Genomic DNA, 17888 nt, shown 5'->3' on the forward strand with positions numbered 1-17888 from the left:
TTGCAGTGGTGGTGGTAGTAATGGTAGTAGTGGCTGTGTGGTATGTTCGTCTGATCGTGTGAGAATACAGATACCACCTGAGCATGCATCGGTTCCAGGTATAAGTATATGGATTGATGAACATGCCATATTGGAAGACATGAGGCTGAAGGTCGCTATTTTCTTCTTCCTCTCTTTATAAAAAGAAAAAGCTGTATGGACCTTGATACTTAGGTAGGTAAATACCGGGTATATGTAGATATACATATATATTATAGATGTATATACCTATATCTTGATAATAGACGCTGGGTAGCGACATAGTAGGTAGGGTACTAGGTAGATGTGAATATCCAGAGATCAAATAGTTTCATATAAATATATTGTTATTGCGTCATGTATATTTCAATATCATGATAATAATAAAAATAACAGTAACAACAAAATAAACAAAATAAACAAACTTCAATAGAAAAGAAAGGGAAATACCCACAGACAAACTCACTCGAACCACCGTCTGTCAATGCACTCTTCACTCCATATCAAGCAGCGAATACCGCAAGCTATCCTCGATCTCGCTACCTACTCTCCAGTATCTTCCCTGAAAGCCTTCCCGTCGCTTGGATTCGTTGCCCTGAGAACGATTGATTATACGCCGAAACCATTATCCCAACTGTGCTTCTTACAAAATTTCTAAAATAAGATAGATAGATAGATAGATGAATACCTACCTTCTTTCTTTCTTTCCCATACCTTCTCTTCATTTTCCTGTATTAACATATTCAAATCAATCCATATTTATTCCTTCTTTCCAATTGTACAATTCAGATCATTCGTTGCGATTTTGCGCAATCAATTAATCATTCAAGAATCAGATAACAAAAAATTCAATTCATTCACTCATTCATTCATTCATTCATTCATACACGCCAACCAATCCACGCATCGAACACGAACACCAAAATTCAAACAATGGAAGCATTACTTTCTCTCTCTTTCGATAATCTTTCTTCATATGATGCTTCCAAAATTCGCAAAGGTCTCCGACAGGTCGAAGGACTATTAGCACAAATTTGTCTATCCAATTCTCCAAGATCCAATGTCGATAAACGCCGTTCAGTGATTGACCCGGGCAAAGAACCTCCTCCACGAAAAGCTCTGAGTGAACTACCTAATGATGCCGCATTCCGAGAGTTCTTTCGATTACAGGAGGGTTTCGAATGGAATGTTGCTATGCGATTGGTTACTTGCTTGGATAGATTGATGGGAAAGACTAATGATGGCCAAAGTGATTTGTTAATAATTCAAACATTGGAATTGATCCAGGGGGTTCTCTTGTTACATCCTCCTTCCAGGAGTTTATTCTCTAGAGAACTATACATGAATGTATGTATCCATTCTATCAATCCCATTCTCACGCTTCCCGGAATGATATACATGATATGATACTAACATTCCACAGCATCTTCTCGATCTCCTCGAACCAGTCAATTGTCCCGCAATCCAATCTGCAACCCTTCTCACCCTCGTATGTTCACTCATTGACACCCCCAAAAACACTCGCACATTCGAAACTCTCGACGGTCTCTTAACCATAACCTCCATTTTCAAATCCCGCGAGACAAGTCGCGATGTCAAGCTCAAACTCGTCGAATTCTTATACTTCTACCTCATGCCCGAGACCCCATCACTCCAATCATCAGGCTCATCAAACTCCATGGCTTTAATGCAACGCAGTCCCAGCAAACTCCCCGTTGCAATCAATAATCGAGAAGAGTCGGGCAGAAGAAGAGCACAGAGCGAAAGCGAACATACCAAAACATTAGAGGAAAAACAAGAACTGCTCGGGAGATATCTCCATAATGTCGATGATTTGGTAGCCGATCTTCGAGAAAGTCATCCTTTTGGAGGAAGTATCGGGAGTTAATTTACGCGGTCCATGGAAGTTCTAAACGAGATATTGTGAAGGGGAGGGGGAATTGTTACAGATACTCACGCATGAAGATTTCTTTTGTACATTTGGACACGCATGTCACGCATTAATGGGAGTTATTGTTTGGTTAATTGAGATTGGGGCGTTGGAGGAATTCTATTTTATTTTATCTCATCTTGGATTCCGAGTTTCTTTTAGGAAATCCATTCGGGCGAGTCTAGAGTAGTTACATAGCAGTTGTCTAGTGCAGAGAAGAGAGTATAGATGACATGTAAGGAGATGTTTGCGTCGTCTTTGCATCTCTTTATGTTTACATTGATCGTATTAAGTTCTATCGAATACCATATCATTCTCCATTCTATATCACATCACATCACATCATATCATGTCAATCTTTTTTACAGCAATGTAAAATGGAAAATGTAAAATGTAAAATGTCAACGGTATTTCTCATTCCGAAATGTATGTATGTATGCACAGTGGAATTTGATTCTCCGAAGCTGGTGGTGGTGTGGTGTCTTGGCCGCTGATTGATGATTGAGGATGGGATGGCTCGAGGATGGATGTTGTGCATGCATATTGCTTATGGTGGACTGGACTAGACTAGACTAGGAGAAGGAGACTGTGTAGGTTGGTGGTTGGTGGTTGGAGAGGTTAGTTGGGAGTTGGAGAGGTTAGTTGGGAGTTGGAGAGGTTAGTTGGTATGCTAGGTAGGGATATATATATGTATATATATATATCTTTGTATTGGAATTGGAATTGGAATTGGAATTGGTAGGTGGGTAGGTAGGTAGGTAGGTATACTAGGTTGATAGATGTGTAGATGTGTGAATTGGTTAATAGATGTGTAGTGTAGTTTAGTAGGTAGATTAATAGGTTAGTAGGTAGGTAGATAGATTGGTTGATAGGTAGGTAGGTATTTACTTACTTACTTACTTACTTACTTACTTGCCTGTTTCGGTACCGAGGATGGGATGCTGTGGGTGGGTGCAGGTGGGTTCATGAATAGATGAATTGGAGATGGATGGGAGATGGGTTGGAGATGGGTTGGAGATGGATAATAGGTAGATACTTTTATGTATATGTGTATATAGGTACACAGATGTGATGTGGTATAATATGTTATGGTATAGTATATCGAAGAACGATATCGAGAAAATTCACTGTCTGGTGGTATACTGACTGCATTTTGAGTTCGGGTTTGGGTTTGAGTCTTGCGTTTTGGGTTTATAAAAGTGATTTGGGAGGTGAGTTGACGGAGGAAGGGAGGGAGGGAATATATGATGATGATGATGTGGAATAGGGGATTTATAATGGTTGTTGATTGTTGATTCGTTAAGATAGTAAGGATTCTATCTTGGTAGATAGTAATTGAGGGTTCGAAGTTTGATTTTGGGGTTTTGCTTGAGAGGATAGGAGTAATGAATAGATACAGTCAAATATTGACTAGTAGTTTCCTTTTTCGAAACTACTCGGTCTCCTATACTACTAGGATCACCAGATATAAATATTTTGATTATCCAATCTTTATTTCCTTTTCACTTACTCAATCATATATTATCCGGTATCTTACTATTCTTCTACTCTATGTAAAGTGTATCGTATCTCTCCCACAATCTCAAAGATATCTCTCACCACACCATCCCAATAAACACCCACACCCAAAAATCTGACTCTCCACAAAGCAAACTCGCCCACTCACCCATAGAAGATATTGGTGATCCCATGTCCAGACCCCAGCTCCGATCCGTCAATCACGATTCTCGCTACACTCAGTATGCAAGGCAAGTTCATACATATCCCCAGCTGCACATCCCCGGTTCCCAAAATCATCAACGCCAATAATATCAAGCGATATCTACATATGGCTTACGGCTGACCTCAGCTTCTGCCTTCTAAGTGTTAGGAGGTGATTGAACCGGGACCGGGTAGAATGGATGTATCAAGATGTAAGCTCGAGGTAAGCTACGATAAGACTGAATTTTTAATCGGAGAGTTTGTTTGTTGGTTCGTTGATTTGATTTTGATGGGGGGGATGTCGCTCTTTTGCGGCTGTGGAATTTCTTTTCCTGCTACTTTCTTTCCTCGCTCTTTGCTTTTCTATATTCTTTTTTTCTCATCGAAGGTTCTTGTCCGAGGGGTTAAATTTCGTTATTATTACCCATTGCCATCAGTGTGCCACCAGTGGACGGAGACTTTTTACTTTTCCCCGCAATCGATTGAGGGCATGTTACATACCTATATATTTCTTGTATGCATATATCTCGGCATGGATCATTCTGTTTGAATCTCGCGATATAAACTAGTTTGAATTCTTCAAGATGCCGCTATCGATATCGATATTTTCGCGGTCACCATGGCTGTTAGTATTCCTCGGATTGGGTTTCACGAATGTGGTACAAGTGCGGGGACAATTTGGAGCTGTGAGAATGGAAAATGAGGGGAATGTATTGAGTCCGAGACATTATATGGGATTGAATGAGGGGAGGTTGTTTGAGAGAGATACTGGAGTTTGTGCAAGTGGATATCATTCTTGTAATTATTCCCAATTCTTGATTTATCTTCCCATCTTGCATCCTTTATATCTTTCATGGCGCCTCAGATTTCAATTATATCATGCGAATAACATCCACTGATTACAAGGTCTTCTCAAAGGTCTTGATATAGATGTAGCAATATGTTGTCCAAACACCGAATACTGCATCATATCCCCCTCCAAAGGTCCCGCCTGTTGCGCCATAGGCAGTAATTGCGATTCACCCTGTTCCTCCGCTTCCTTTCTCAGTAACAAAACCATCACCGTTTCCTCCACCACCACCGTAACAACAACATGTATTCCCCGCGCCTGTCCCTCTATCTCTAACTACCAATGCGCTAGTTCTCTCGGCGGAGGCTGTTGCAATTACAACGCGCAATGCGTTTCCTCAGACGGCTCCAGTGGATGCGCCGTCACTTTATTTCCTTCCTCAACCCCCGCTCTCGTCTCTATAGTCCCATCTGGTTGCACAACCAACCAGTTCGCCTGCGCTAGTTCCATGGGTGGCGGATGTTGCGATAATGGATTTGGCTGTGCGGTTCTCAGCGGTACAAATTACTGCGCTGCTACTACCGGCACCGGAACCGCTATTCGTACAGGAAGTAATGGAATTCTCGCAACCGGAGTCTCAGACTCCAATACCACATCTAGCAATCACGGTCTCTCCACCGGAGCCAAAGCCGGCATCGGCGTTGGAGTTGCGCTTCTCGTATTAGCATGCATAGGAGCTTGTATCTATTTCTTCACCATCCATCGTCGGCGAGCTCTCCAATCCAAATCCTCCTCTCATCCGGATATGGATATTCCACCCGCTGCCATGTCTCAGATTTCCGGCTCTCGCTTCTCGCATAAATCGGAATCGAAAGCGGGATCGAAAATTTCGAAAAGACCAGGTGTGTCTCCGCATGGGAGACAGGGATCGGATTATTTTGGGACGACGGCGCCCAGTGGACCGTTTACGGAGAGCGCGGGGACGAGTCCCGGGTTTGGGAGTCAGAGGGGCGTGCCGGCGACTCCGCAGAGTCCGAATGATATTGCGGCGCCGGTGGAGATTGGGGAGAAGGAGAAGGGGGAGGAGAAGGAGAAGGAGGGGAATGGGGGGAGGAGTGGGAATGCGAGTGTGGCGACGACGCCGGGTGAGGGGTGGGAGTATGTCAAGGGAGGGAGGTTTCGGGAGGGAATTGCGGAGTTGGAATAAAGAGGAGGAAAGTTTCCTTGTTGGGGGGTCGGATGAGGAAGTGCGAGATGCTATCTCGATATCACTTCTTTCCTCGTGTTTGGAAAATGATTTTGAGGATGTGTTGGGTAGTGCACATGTAAGGATCATGAGTATTATACGGTTACTAAAAATGTTTATTTCTTAAAATACAATGCTAGGAAGATTGGGTTTTCGATATCTTCAGTTATATATCTGATTCCAATTTTAATCCTACTCACTCGCTTCTCACCTTCATCTCATTTCGTGAATACTGTTTTGTTTGCTGACTACTCAGGTACTTTGATATGTTTTATTATTCCTTTTTTTCCCCTTTTTTTCCTTTTGTTTTTTTTTTTCTCAAACAGAGATTCATATCTCCCTTCCTCCCAATCTTAGATTTTCTATCTCAGATCTTGGAATGCCGGGATTGTTACGAATTCGAAATGTTCTGGGGAATACCAGTTGTAAGAATTTAGGAGTGTTTTTAGAGAGGTCTGGTGGAAGGGGAATTTTTGTGATTGTGATTGTGGTTGTGATTGTGATTGTGATTGTGATTGTGATTGTGATTGTGATTGTGATTGTGATTGTGATTGTGATTGTGATTAGGGAAAGAGATGGATATGTATATGTATATGCATACTTTCTGAAGTTTCGGAGAGAGTTTGTGAGGGTTCAAGTGTGGATGTGGGAGATGGGAGATGGAGAAAAGGCATGCAATCAATTTACCTGTCTACTGGAGTTATATATATTAGCGGGACGGTAGGAACAGCGATACATCATCCCTTCCTCGTCCCTTGGAAAGAATTTCCTGAAAGTCACGGGTCCTGATTTGTGTAAGTATGTATGTAGGTCAATTTCAATACTATTTTGCTTTGTGAGTATGAGTATGAGTATGTGGTAAGTAAGTGAATTGGTGTTGAGATGAAATTATGATATGGTATGTTGTTAGAGTGTGTAGAGATGATGATAACGTATTAATTATCTCAATTGACTTTATTCATGCTAATTCTATAAATAGGGTCGACAGGACAGAGAAGATGTAAAGCCGAAACCAAGGATTTGGAACGTTCTGCTACTAATGATTAATTGCGATGATGGAGAGTATCGCTTTACATACCTACTGATCTTATCACAGCCACTTGATATCTCATCCTGTTCAAGTATTTGACCTCTTACTCAATTTACAAAGTCTGTATCATATCACCTTTCCATACCTACTTACCCAGTTACCATGATTATCACAACTACCGCCTCCAAAAAGATAAAATACCATCACTACTGTTTGAAACTCTTACCTATACTAATAATACTACACTCAATTTCTGGAGTCAAACACTAAACAAGATAACTTCAAATGATGCTCAAAAAACAAAACTTCAGATCCTAATACTACAGTCTCGCTTATTTGATCTTTCGCCGATGCATTGTGTTGCGTGGCAAAGCAAAGTATTGTTCCGCTTGACGATATTGGTGATGCTGGCGATAATGTTAAGCGGAATGCACACGAGACTTCAAAAAGTTGCAAGCAAAGCACACAATAAATGGGGGGAAGTAATTATATTATAAGGTACTACTATCCCAATTATCCTCCTCAATGCTATTTGCTACACCAAATATCTTACGCCACACACCAGAACAGAAACAAAAACTTCGCTAATATCCATCAATAATCACTAGGTAAACAAAGACTTCCGTAGCGAAAGCCATGGCACTTTTCCCTCTCGGTCGATTCCTCTATGCGGAAGTGCTGTAGTCCAAACCGAAGGAGGTAGGACCGTTGTAGCTCTGGGTGCTACCAATGGAGTTTGCAACCATAACCAACTCGCTGTTGGGGAGCAAGTGGGAAGCAGTTTGGTTGCTAGCAGGAGAAACCTGTTGGGAAACGAAGAAGTTGAGACCGGCATCCTCGCGGGTGAACCAGAATCGGCGGGAGGAGCCGGTGCAGGAGCCGCCCCATTGTGGGATGTCGGGGAGAGTTCCGTCGGTGTTGGCGGGGACGAGAGCGTTGCATTTGACACCGGTGGCTGGGGTTTCCATGGAGCCGCTTTGGATCACGGTGAAGGAGTAGCTGGTAGGGGGTTAGTTTGAGCTTTGAGAAGAAGAGAAGAGGAGGAATCTTACAGGCACTGGGTGCTGTGTGGGATGCAGCCGGCGCTGAAGTCGGAGACATCGAAGACGTTGCTGCGCTTCTCGATGGCGGCAGCCGATGCGAGAGCAACGGTGATGGCGGAAATGATAGCGGATGAGAATTGCATATTTGCGGTTTGATGATTGATTTCTTGGTGAGAAATTGAGTGAATTGGTTTAGATGTTGGTTATTGTGAGTGAAGATGATGAGATTGTGTGATTGAATGATGATTTACACAACAGGATACCTCTTTCTTATATATTCTTGCCATCGCTATACATTTCCTTTTTTAATGGAGTCTCCAGAGTGTATGATTAGATACGAGATGCACGATGTACAGAGTACACACAATGACGATCTGTGGAGCCGGCAATCCTCGCTCTCGTATTCAGTGGATGCTGTGGCTTGGCTGTAAGTGGGACGAGGCGAACGTCATTGGATTTAGGTTGCTTTTTGCTTGTACAGAGTATGCATGACATTGTGTCCCTACCTCACATCGTACGTTGGATAAAATTCTAAGCATATTTAGCATTAAAATTGAAATTGCTGGGGAGAAGAATTGATAGAGCCAAGTCATTGGTATCCTAAAGACAAGTATCTAGGTATCACAAATTTACAATTAGATGTTAATAATTTTGTAATTTATTACAAACCTCACAAATGTCTAATTTTATCAGTGATGCATGCCAGAACAAAATCATAACACCCTAAAGTTTCCACAGAATCACTAGAATCTTCTATACAAATTCCAAAGTAAATCCTGCCGTAAGGTTATTCTTACGCTTAATTATCCCCGCAAATAGTATCAAGTATTCACGTACTGTCAGTACCATCAGTATCGGACATATACCCGCTGCGAAACCCCCGAGATCTGCTCCCACTAGGTATTTAATACGAACCCCTATGAAGTAGATAGCCCAAGGTAGGTAGGTCAACGGAACAACGTATCCGAGTGAGCACTGGCACCCGGTAGCCTCGATCGAGTGACTAATTCTATGCGCACAAATAACGATGCATACTTTACGAGAAGATGGAAATGTACTACGGAGTTGTTAGGAGAATAAGTGACACAATTTACCTAAATCAATCGCACCAGCCGCACCGCATAGCCCCTTTTTGCCTCACTCACTCCACTCCCGTATTTTTTTGGGTGGGGTAAAACCCAGTTTGTGGAAAGTCTAATTGAACGATGCGTTATTCAACGTGCGTGCTTGGCAATTAGGGGTCAACTTGTCAAAAAGTGCTGCTGCTCCGTATTCTTGGAATAATGATGTATGTACCTATTGTTGGCATATTTTGCATCGCTTCGCTTGCAATCTTTCGACACTCGGCTGACCTTTGTTCGTACCTGTTTATGTAATTGGATTTTGTCTATGGCCTAACGCTTTGATCGTTACCTGCTTTACTCAGGTCAATACGAGTGTTTGATCCACAGACTGAGTTGTATTCTTACACGTGTGGAATACTTTCTGAATTTGATGTATCGACAGCACACCGCATTAAGCAATGCGCTCCTTAATCTGTTTCGTCAGTGGGTAAAGGGGTGAATAGAGTTGCTTGAAAAAATACTCACCGGTCGGTAAAATCTTCGTGTTGCTTTATGAGAAACCTATGTCTCCACGTTCATCTCAATTTTATTTCATTTCTCATTTGGCCCGAGTTAAATACACAGTGGACAGGATCGTGATCAAAGTTTTGAAAGGCAGATCACACCGGTTTCCAGAACAAGAATGCCACGAAATGTCAGATTTCGTATTTCTCATCTCTGATTGTTTTGAAATAAAGATTATCAAGAGCAAAGAGTTATGTGCTACGAACTTAATCGCACATCAAGGTTTCAGTGTTCTATCAATATGATCGAAAAGTGTTGAGAGTATCCGTTGGCCATGCAATCTTCTACAAATTCTAAGAACCATTATAACGAACGACTAAATTTCGGGCGTTCTCCAACTACCCGGGTCTGTTGGGTATCAATTAGATATTAGAGCTATAAAAGTACACCTTTGTGAGATTTGGACGACTTTGTTTTCCCACAACCAAAGCCGACTATCGTGTTTGTGCCGGACCAGCTCTTGAGGAGTAATCATCACCTGGTACTTTTGATAAGATCCATCAAGTCATTTACAATCAGCAGCACAGGAAAAGAAGAATATAAGAGGTCCGATGCCATGTTCCTTCTCTTTTGATTTTGAATAAAGTCTAATTTCTATTTCCTATCCTTCTTTTTCTAGCCTGTCGCACATGTCTCTAGAGATGAAAGCCGACGCAAGAGCCTCTTTCAATTACCCCATCCAATGGAAGAATCCACGAGGACCTTGAAGGGGGAGGAAAACATCGTGGGCATGCTGTCTCATCATCGTGAGTAATTGCTCCAAACTCATCAGGATTCCTCATCGGGGGACATTCTCCTATCAATTCCATGAAGGATTTTGCCATTCTCTCATACGTCTCTCTGTTACGTTCGGGAATGTGCGGCATGAAGAATTCGAACTGATATCTTTCGCTACCCGGAATAGGGGAAAATGGGGTATTATAAACATACATTCTTTCCGCATCTGGAATGAACTGCCGGGGGTAATCATTCTTCCCCCATATAGCCAATCGCGACGGACGTTTCGTTTACCCCATGGAATTATCACGATCCAAGGCCCACAAGTACCGGTATCTGAATCTGGTTTGAGTTTCTCCCAAGCAATTAACACTACGTATTTCGTCACTAAAGTGCATTACACCTCGATCAGCAGGTAGAGCACGCTGGCAAATCTCAAGAGCGGCTTCGTAGTCATTTCGGGGTCTGCCTTGAGGTCTTGGATAATTTTCCTCCAGATCTTCCTTCAAAACTTTGGAAGCCATACAAAGAAACTTTTTTGAGATGTGGCGCGAATACCTCTAAAACGTTCCAATTCTTGTTATTCTCGGTAAAAGTAGCATTTTGGGCTAGAATAGGAATGGTTATCCGCCCGCAGATTTTGGCCGCGTCAAATTCATGTGATTGCATGTCTCTTAGGGCCCGGATGAAATAGTAAGGTCAACTGCGGAGATAAACGGACGGATCCTTTGAAGATTGGTCTGGTTTTCGTCCCAGACATCACGATTAGGTAGTCCATCAAGATCTGCAGGAACCACAAAATCACTCATGTTTTGTAATTTAAAATATCCAGCAGCCGGACTGTTAGCATCCAAACAACGAAAGAGATATCTGTGCATTCTAGAATTCAATTTGACAACGGGAGTGATTGGGTAAAAATACAAACTTATAATGAAATTCTCTTTGAAATCTATGCTGTATCGGTATTTTAATTCAACCAAAATTTGACGATCTCTGAATCGAAGTCGAGTAAAATCGTTGTTATTGTTTATGTCCAGGTCTGGGAGTTCCTGGAAAAGCAAAATTCGATTTATTACTCCTGTTTAACCCATCTTCGCACTTTCCAGATGCTTATTTAGTATCAAGGAAGAGAGAATAACATGCCGTTACTTCTGCTTCAAGATTGTTTGTTTATCATTCTATGCATGCGTCGCAAGTGGAAGGAACGAGATGGTCAAAAGCCTCGTGCGTGAAAATATCAAGATACACGCAGTTCCAGAAACGGAAAATAAGCCATAAATTGATTTGCAATTTGTCTCTCTCCCTCTCTGAATGTACGCTTGATTCTTGTGTATTGCAATTCGTTCGGATTTTATATTCAAACAAACGAACTTTGAAAAATGACTACAATTCTAAGACGCAACCGAGTAATCACCACATTGAGCAGCTTATTTATAGCCCCCTGATTCCAATTTTATTCCACAAGGCCTTTGAATCCTTTATCCAAAGAGCTTCTTGCAATCAAATACTATAAGACTATTCGTCCCCCTTCAATGTACTTTCTGGCAGTCCGACTAGACACTTTCTGATGAGGCACTTACAAAAGACTGCCTACTTCCAGCATTTCTCTTCTCTTGACAAACTCCTGTGGCAAGAGCTTTAATACTTATTCTTCTTGAGGCTCAATAGGGCCACTGCCATTCCCCCATCTACCCAATGCGAACTTTCCATTGGAAAGGTTCCGTGACGAAAGCCCTGAATGAGCTTGTAATTCACGAAGTAACTGTTCATTCAGGATGATCAGACCACCTTTTTAATGTTGTCATTCCCTTCTGTATTTGACCACTTCACAGTCACCCAATGGGATGGTTTGGTATTAGTTCACTATACTTTCAATTAACGATCCTTCGGAACCTTCAGTTCCAACTTGAAAAGAATAACAAATCGCCTTGTTCTGTCTTTTTGAAATTCACAATTCAATTCACTGCAATCCTCAAATCGGAAACTCTAGAGTGCAAAATTTGGCAAAGCTACTTGGATAGGCTGGCATGTTCTTCAAGGTTTGCGACGACACTCTCATACTCCCCTCGAATCGATGTATCTCATCTAGACTATCACATGCTGACTATAATATCAATTATAGTGGCATGCCCGTGGACGTCGTGGAAGTATTTCGGCAAGATGGGATCGCAAAATATGGCGATACTTGTTCGCTGATAAAAGTCAAATATCTACCAAGGAGCTTGTGTGACTGTCAACTAATACATTCATGCGGCAATCAATGTATCAAAGTTGGAAGGGTACAAATAATCTGGTTCTGCGAAAAACCAAAAGTAACGAAACCAATTCTTAGAACAATTCTGACTCATGTTCAGTAGACTGAAGGCAGACTTAAAAGCACTTATCTTTGCTGATCCTGATCTCGAATAGTGTTCTGACCAGAATCGAGAAGAGTAATCGAAAAGAGTATGAGCAGCAGCGATATCTTGGTATGTGTGATAGCTTGTGTGTTCAATTTCTTGGAGAGTGATATCTTTCTCGAGTTCGAAAGCGTCTCAGAAAGCATCCTTGTCTCCAGATTGTGCAATCTCAGGCAAGCGGTTATCAGTCGCATACGCGAATTTATCGATGTCTGAGAGACTCTAGCTTTGGTTTTGCCAATTTTGGAGAGACTCATTACTCTGCGATACATTCACTAGGCTCGTGAAGCACAGACAGCCCTACGTCGTGTATATTCATCAATGAGCCCTGTTGTCTCGCTCATTGTTCCGAAATCACAGAAGCACATAAGATTTTCCACAAACCATTATTCCTTAATGCTGCCAGTACGACAACGTTGCACAATCTCGAGCGGAGTGTGGCACGACGATAGTATGTTTCGAATTGAATATGGCGATTGTTGGTTTTTGCAACCGCAGCAGTGATTATGTCGGCCAATCGATAGGCACACCAGCACACCAAATATCTAATGTCTTGCAAGGGTGCTTGCACATTTCACCACTATTGCGTCGAAAAGTGTTATTGGAGTCCATTTTCGGCGACATGGATTCACCAACGGAGGTAAGTTCTTATTACCGATATCAATACCACCGTCGCGCCGACGTACATACAACATGAGAATCGGTATTTTTACTCCCCTATGTCATTTTGACTCCACAATACTGTTTGTGGCATCTCTACTCTTCGGAAGAGTTTTTCTTTCACGATGAAGCAGGTAAAACCCGAGCGATTGGCTGGTAATGAGATAAAAGAGGAAGAATCCCTATCCGAGCACATCATCAATGAAGAAAGGAGTTCGAAAGAAGAACTCAAGAATATTTCAACTCGGCTTGCAGCTGAGAACAATTCTCGACCAGAGAAATCTGAGGAAAGCCATACGGTTCAGAAGAACGATATTCCTGACGAAAAAACAGTACTCGAACAGCAAGAAGTTCCATATACATCATTCTCCAAGTGGGAGAAATGACATCTCGTTTTGATCGCTACATTCGCCACTTTTTTCTCCCCTTTTACAAATCAAATCTATTTCAAGGCTATCAATACCATTGCTGAAGACTTACATGTCACCAGTAGTCAAGTAAATTTGACAGTCACAACTTATATGGCAAGTCTCGTCTTATCCCTTGCTACATCATCTCACATAAAGCCATAGATTCTCCAAGCTATAGCTCCGGCTTTCATTGATGGTTTCTCGGATTCAGCGGGTCGTCGCCCGGCTTACATTATCTGTTTCACGATTTACATCATATCCAACATAGCTCTCGCTCTCCAAAACAACTATGTCACTCTCCTCATTCTCCGTATGGTGCAATCAGCCGGTGGATCCGGCACTGTTGCTTTAGCAAATGCTGTAGTAGCCGACATTGCCACTTCCGCTGAAAGAGGAATTCGCGTTGGTTATGCATCTATGATGGCTGGATTTGCACCCGCAGTTGGTCCTATTCTTGGCGGCATCGTATCCCAATACACCAGCTGGAAGTGGATTTTCGGATTCCTAGCGATTTTCTCCATGGCCTTTTTCATTCCACTTCTTCTTTTCATGCATGAGACCTACAGGAAAATAGTAGTCGACGGATCAATACCACCACCCAAATGAAGTCGTTCATTCATCAACATCCGTAAAGAATATAAACTTTCAAAGCAGGGTATTACTCCCGATTACTCAGAACGTGATGAATTGGCCGCAGCCCGGAAATTACGCTTTCCAAATCCATTGGCGACTTTACGAACAGTATCGGAAAAAGAAGCGGCGCTTATATTGTTTTATGCCGGAATCGTCTATGCAGGTTTCTATGCCGTCATTTCTGGAATGCCCTCTCAATTCCACGATATATACGGCTATGACGATTTAAAAGTCGGTCTTATGTATCTTCCCATCTGTGGCGGATGTTTTCTTGCCGCTTTCACACAGGGTAAATCATCGACTGGTCTTATTTCCGGGAAGCTCGTCGCTTAGGAATCACAATTGTGAAATCCAGACAACAGGATCTATCTCATGTTCCCATCGACAAAGCACAATTGCAAGTAGGATTTCCCATGATTTTGCTTGCGAGTTTAAGTACCATCACCTATGGATGGATATTGCATTTCCGGGGAAATATTGCAGAAACTTGTGTGATTTTGGTGGTGCTAGGGTATACGTTGATTGCTAGTACGCAGGCCGTTAGTATTCTGATTGTGGATGTTAATCCTGAGGCTGCGGGGACGGGGACGGCAGCGTTTAATTTGGTGAGGTGTTTGTTGGGGGCAGGAAGCACGGCTTTGGTTGTACCGATGGTGGATCAAATGGGGTTGGGGTGGACATATACTTTTATTGCGTTGTTGTATCTTGTTTTGAGTCCGATGTTGTTTGCGGTTATGAAATAGGGACCGGGCTGGAGGAGAGAGAGAGAAAGGAAAAACAAAGGATTGGGGAAGGGAGGAAAAAAGACGAGGAAGCTGTGAGTGATGGCCAGGATAAGAAAGACCTTGGTGATGTGTAAAAGAAGGCGAAATGTTGTATTGGTGGAGTTTATTCGACCTTCATACCCCGAGGAAGCTGAGCTGAAGACGTAGAACGAACACAAATAGACCTTACCTTTTCAAGTAAACAGTACAAGTTAAGGATACCTGCACATAGCTTTTTGCTTTGTTTTGAGAATAAAATGTGTTTGGTGTATGAGAACAACAATTCATCGGGACTTCCACTGACTGCGGGGTGGCTCTAAAAATCGAGGAAAGCAACAAAAATTGCCCGAGAACGTAAACATTTTCTTCTTTCCTTGCCAACAATCAATCCTTGTTCTAATCATTCCGGCTTTTGAAGCTTCTCTAACCCCTCTCTCCTTCCAGTACTTTCTGGATCAAGGTATGGTCTTTCGCCTAGACTCACAGCCCGTTGGCCAGCTCTCTCGCCCAGTCCCAGATTTATGTAGTCAGAAGTGGCGACGTGATACTTTTTTCAAAAACTCGTTAGCTTGCGACTGCTATAAATTTGGGGTAGTAAGAATCGTACATTCGACCTATTATCCCAAATCGCCAAATCGTTGACATTCTCCCAACGATGTCTCACTTGAAGATCGTGGTTATCAACCACAAGTCTCAAAAACCATGCTAGTAATGCATCGCTTTCAATAGTAGTGAGATCGTTGATGTGAGAAACATGATGGCCAAGTGCAAAGATCGATTTCCACTTTATTTTCCTGTGTTAGCCTTCTGATCAAAGTTAGACAAATAGGATACGTACACCTGTGACAGGATTTGTTCTAACAACCGGATGAACAGCTTCCAGCTTTTCTCCCACATTTTCTGGCGCACCTCTTTCTGCCGAATAAAGTTTAAATCCGTTCTTCTCTGCCGCTTTGTTAAATTCCGGTTGCGCATAGGTAGCTGTTAACGTCTCAAGAAACTTCTGTACAGGTTTCGAGATTCGATCGTAGACCTCATATCCAGAAGCCCAAAGTGTATCACCTCCAGTTTTTGGAAGTTCAGTCAGTCGAAGTAAGGCATAATCAGATGGAATAGGTTCAAATGTGATGTCGGAATGCCAGCCTTCTTTAGCACTTTGATGATTCTTGGCTTCAAAATTTCGGTCGTATATCTTTTTGCCTTGGGCAGATGATATCACACTTATTTCATCATCTTTCCCGCCGTGCTCACGACCGGAGTTGGACACAGGATGAATATGCTAGGATAGTGTTAGTAACTTAAAATTCTCGAGCGAATGATACGAGGTTTACTTACTAACTTAGAGGTTGAAGGCTTGCCAGAAAGCTCACCGAGACGTTGGACAAGTTCTTTTTGAAGGTCATTCGTTATATCGTCTTGCTTACGGAAGAACACAACGCCCCGTTGAGAAACTGAATGATAGGTAAGCAATTAATATAGATAATCACAACACGCATAATTGTAATTTACTTGTAATGGCCAAATCTCGAAGCAAGTCATCGGAGTTGGGGGCATGAATCCATTCTGCAAGATTGACTCCAACATATTCACGACCGATGATTGGGGTGACGTCGAAACTTTCGAATTGATCTAGAGCGCCACTAAGTTTCAACGGCTCTCGGTGTTGTTCTTGAAGTGCGACACTGGGAGCTACTGCAGGTGAAAGCTTCTCACTGTTGCGTGGTTCCTGAGATTTTGCGCCATCGTTATTAGGTTTGTCTGATGGTTGAGGTGCGATCTTTTGGCGAATATTCTGAGTGGTTTCAGAGATAGCTTCGATCACTGAAGGGGACATTTTAATTTGAGAATATGGAGACGTGACAGGTGCACTTGCTTGAATGAATCGAAGAATTGGGAAATGGTGCAAAATTAATGGATTTTATGGGAGCAAACTCCTATTGATATGTGCGAATTTCTTGACTACCAATCTAATTCCTGGGCTACATATGCGATGGCGACAAAGCTTTGGATATTGACATCATATCCTGAGACTATATGTTGAACATTATACCAGAGCAATCTTGAGATTACCATGATCCCGACTTCCTGGTATAGACTCAACATAGAACCCGATACGCCCGTGACACCAATCAGGACGGAAAGCCTATCGTAGAACGAGCATATGAATAATGGAACAATGTTTCATCATATACTGGTCGCTTGATTGGAAGATAAGATGATGGCAAGAAAATTACCAAACAAAAAAGGCACCTATCTAGCAGATTATACAATGATTTCCCGATGCATGGGAAATGATGACAATATCCTAGACTATTGCGTGCGAGCGGGGTGAAAGAACTCATGTGAGCCACTCGAGCATCTCCCAAAAAGACATGCCACCGCTTCAAGTATCTTGTATATAGCACTAGTGCCTTACCATTAGAAACCTGAATATCTTTGAAAGACAAAAAAGACGCAAAACGCGATATAACGGCCGAGAACGGGCAAACGCGCGAACTATATTTTTGGTTTGGATCACGTGTGCACGTGCGTTTAATTTCCCATCCTCTTTCTTCGATATCGACACAGATTCTACAATTGTACCTTCCAATGTCATCTTCGTTAATCTTGTGCAAATTCTATGCCTTAGTTATTATCTGAAAGTTTGCTCCTAATATCATTATTATGATATTGCGGGGTTCCAAGTTGATAACAAGAGATATCAATCAATTACCAATGTGACCTTTGCAGTTATGGCCAAGTCCACCAGTCGCGATTTTTTGGAATATTGTAAGATCTTACGTCTTCTTTCACATTTCATGATTTGGGAGGTAATATTCAGCAATTTACGTTCTGTTTTGTCTTATGGAGCTTCCTTCATGCATCGATTTATATGTTTCTTATTCGGCGAAAGTTTTGTCTCTCTATCGCATGGTTTTA

At 42.2% G+C, this 17888-nt stretch overlaps 6 protein-coding genes across 6 annotated transcripts; 3 read left to right on the plus strand and 3 right to left on the minus strand.

The window, feature by feature from the left end:
* Nucleotides 1-951: 951 nt before the first annotated feature.
* EAE98_008017 (uncharacterized protein) lies at nt 952-1906 on the plus strand (the record flags this gene model as incomplete). The annotated part of the gene is made up of 2 exons (XM_038955640.1): nt 952-1365; nt 1442-1906. The coding sequence occupies 2 exons, from the start codon at nt 952-954 to the stop codon at nt 1904-1906; spliced, it is 879 nt and encodes a 292-aa protein (XP_038807934.1).
* A 1584-nt stretch (nt 1907-3490) lies between these two features.
* On the plus strand, nt 3491-5646 carry EAE98_008018 (uncharacterized protein; the record flags this gene model as incomplete). The annotated part of the gene is made up of 2 exons (XM_038955641.1): nt 3491-4447; nt 4568-5646. Exons 1-2 carry the CDS (start codon nt 4234-4236, stop codon nt 5644-5646), a joined length of 1293 nt encoding a protein of 430 aa, XP_038807935.1. The 5' UTR covers nt 3491-4233.
* A 1734-nt stretch (nt 5647-7380) lies between these two features.
* EAE98_008019 (uncharacterized protein) lies at nt 7381-7901 on the minus strand (the record flags this gene model as incomplete). Its single annotated transcript, XM_038955642.1, has 2 exons — nt 7381-7714; nt 7768-7901. The coding sequence occupies 2 exons, from the start codon at nt 7899-7901 to the stop codon at nt 7381-7383; spliced, it is 468 nt and encodes a 155-aa protein (XP_038807936.1).
* A 2492-nt stretch (nt 7902-10393) lies between these two features.
* EAE98_008020 (uncharacterized protein) lies at nt 10394-10627 on the minus strand (the record flags this gene model as incomplete). The annotated part of the gene is made up of 1 exon (XM_038955643.1): nt 10394-10627. The coding sequence occupies one exon, from the start codon at nt 10625-10627 to the stop codon at nt 10394-10396; it is 234 nt and encodes a 77-aa protein (XP_038807937.1).
* A 2660-nt stretch (nt 10628-13287) lies between these two features.
* EAE98_008021 (uncharacterized protein) lies at nt 13288-14178 on the plus strand (the record flags this gene model as incomplete). Its single annotated transcript, XM_038955644.1, has 2 exons — nt 13288-13494; nt 13735-14178. The coding sequence occupies 2 exons, from the start codon at nt 13288-13290 to the stop codon at nt 14176-14178; spliced, it is 651 nt and encodes a 216-aa protein (XP_038807938.1).
* A 1054-nt stretch (nt 14179-15232) lies between these two features.
* EAE98_008022 (uncharacterized protein) lies at nt 15233-16937 on the minus strand. Its single transcript, XM_038955645.1, has 5 exons — nt 16479-16937; nt 16305-16420; nt 15808-16248; nt 15577-15753; nt 15233-15516 (listed from the first exon to the last, which is right to left on the minus strand). The coding sequence occupies exons 1-5, from the start codon at nt 16801-16803 to the stop codon at nt 15370-15372; spliced, it is 1206 nt and encodes a 401-aa protein (XP_038807939.1). The 5' UTR covers nt 16804-16937; the 3' UTR covers nt 15233-15369.
* Nucleotides 16938-17888: the final 951 nt, after the last annotated feature.

This window comes from Botrytis deweyae (assembly GCF_014898535.1).
Source record: "Botrytis deweyae strain B1 chromosome Unknown BDEW_020, whole genome shotgun sequence".
Lineage (NCBI taxonomy): Eukaryota > Fungi > Ascomycota > Leotiomycetes > Helotiales > Sclerotiniaceae > Botrytis > Botrytis deweyae.

Coding starts and splice junctions, on each gene's coding strand:
- EAE98_008022 (XM_038955645.1), bottom strand. CDS start 16,803: ATGTCCCCTTCAGTGATCGAAGCTATCTCTGAAACCACTCAGAATATT. Junction 16,421..16,478: donor TCGAGATTTGGCCATTACAA/GTAAATTACAAT, acceptor CCTATCATTCAG/TTTCTCAACGGGGCGTTGTG. Junction 16,249..16,304: donor AGCCTTCAACCTCTAAGTTA/GTAAGTAAACCT, acceptor ACACTATCCTAG/CATATTCATCCTGTGTCCAA.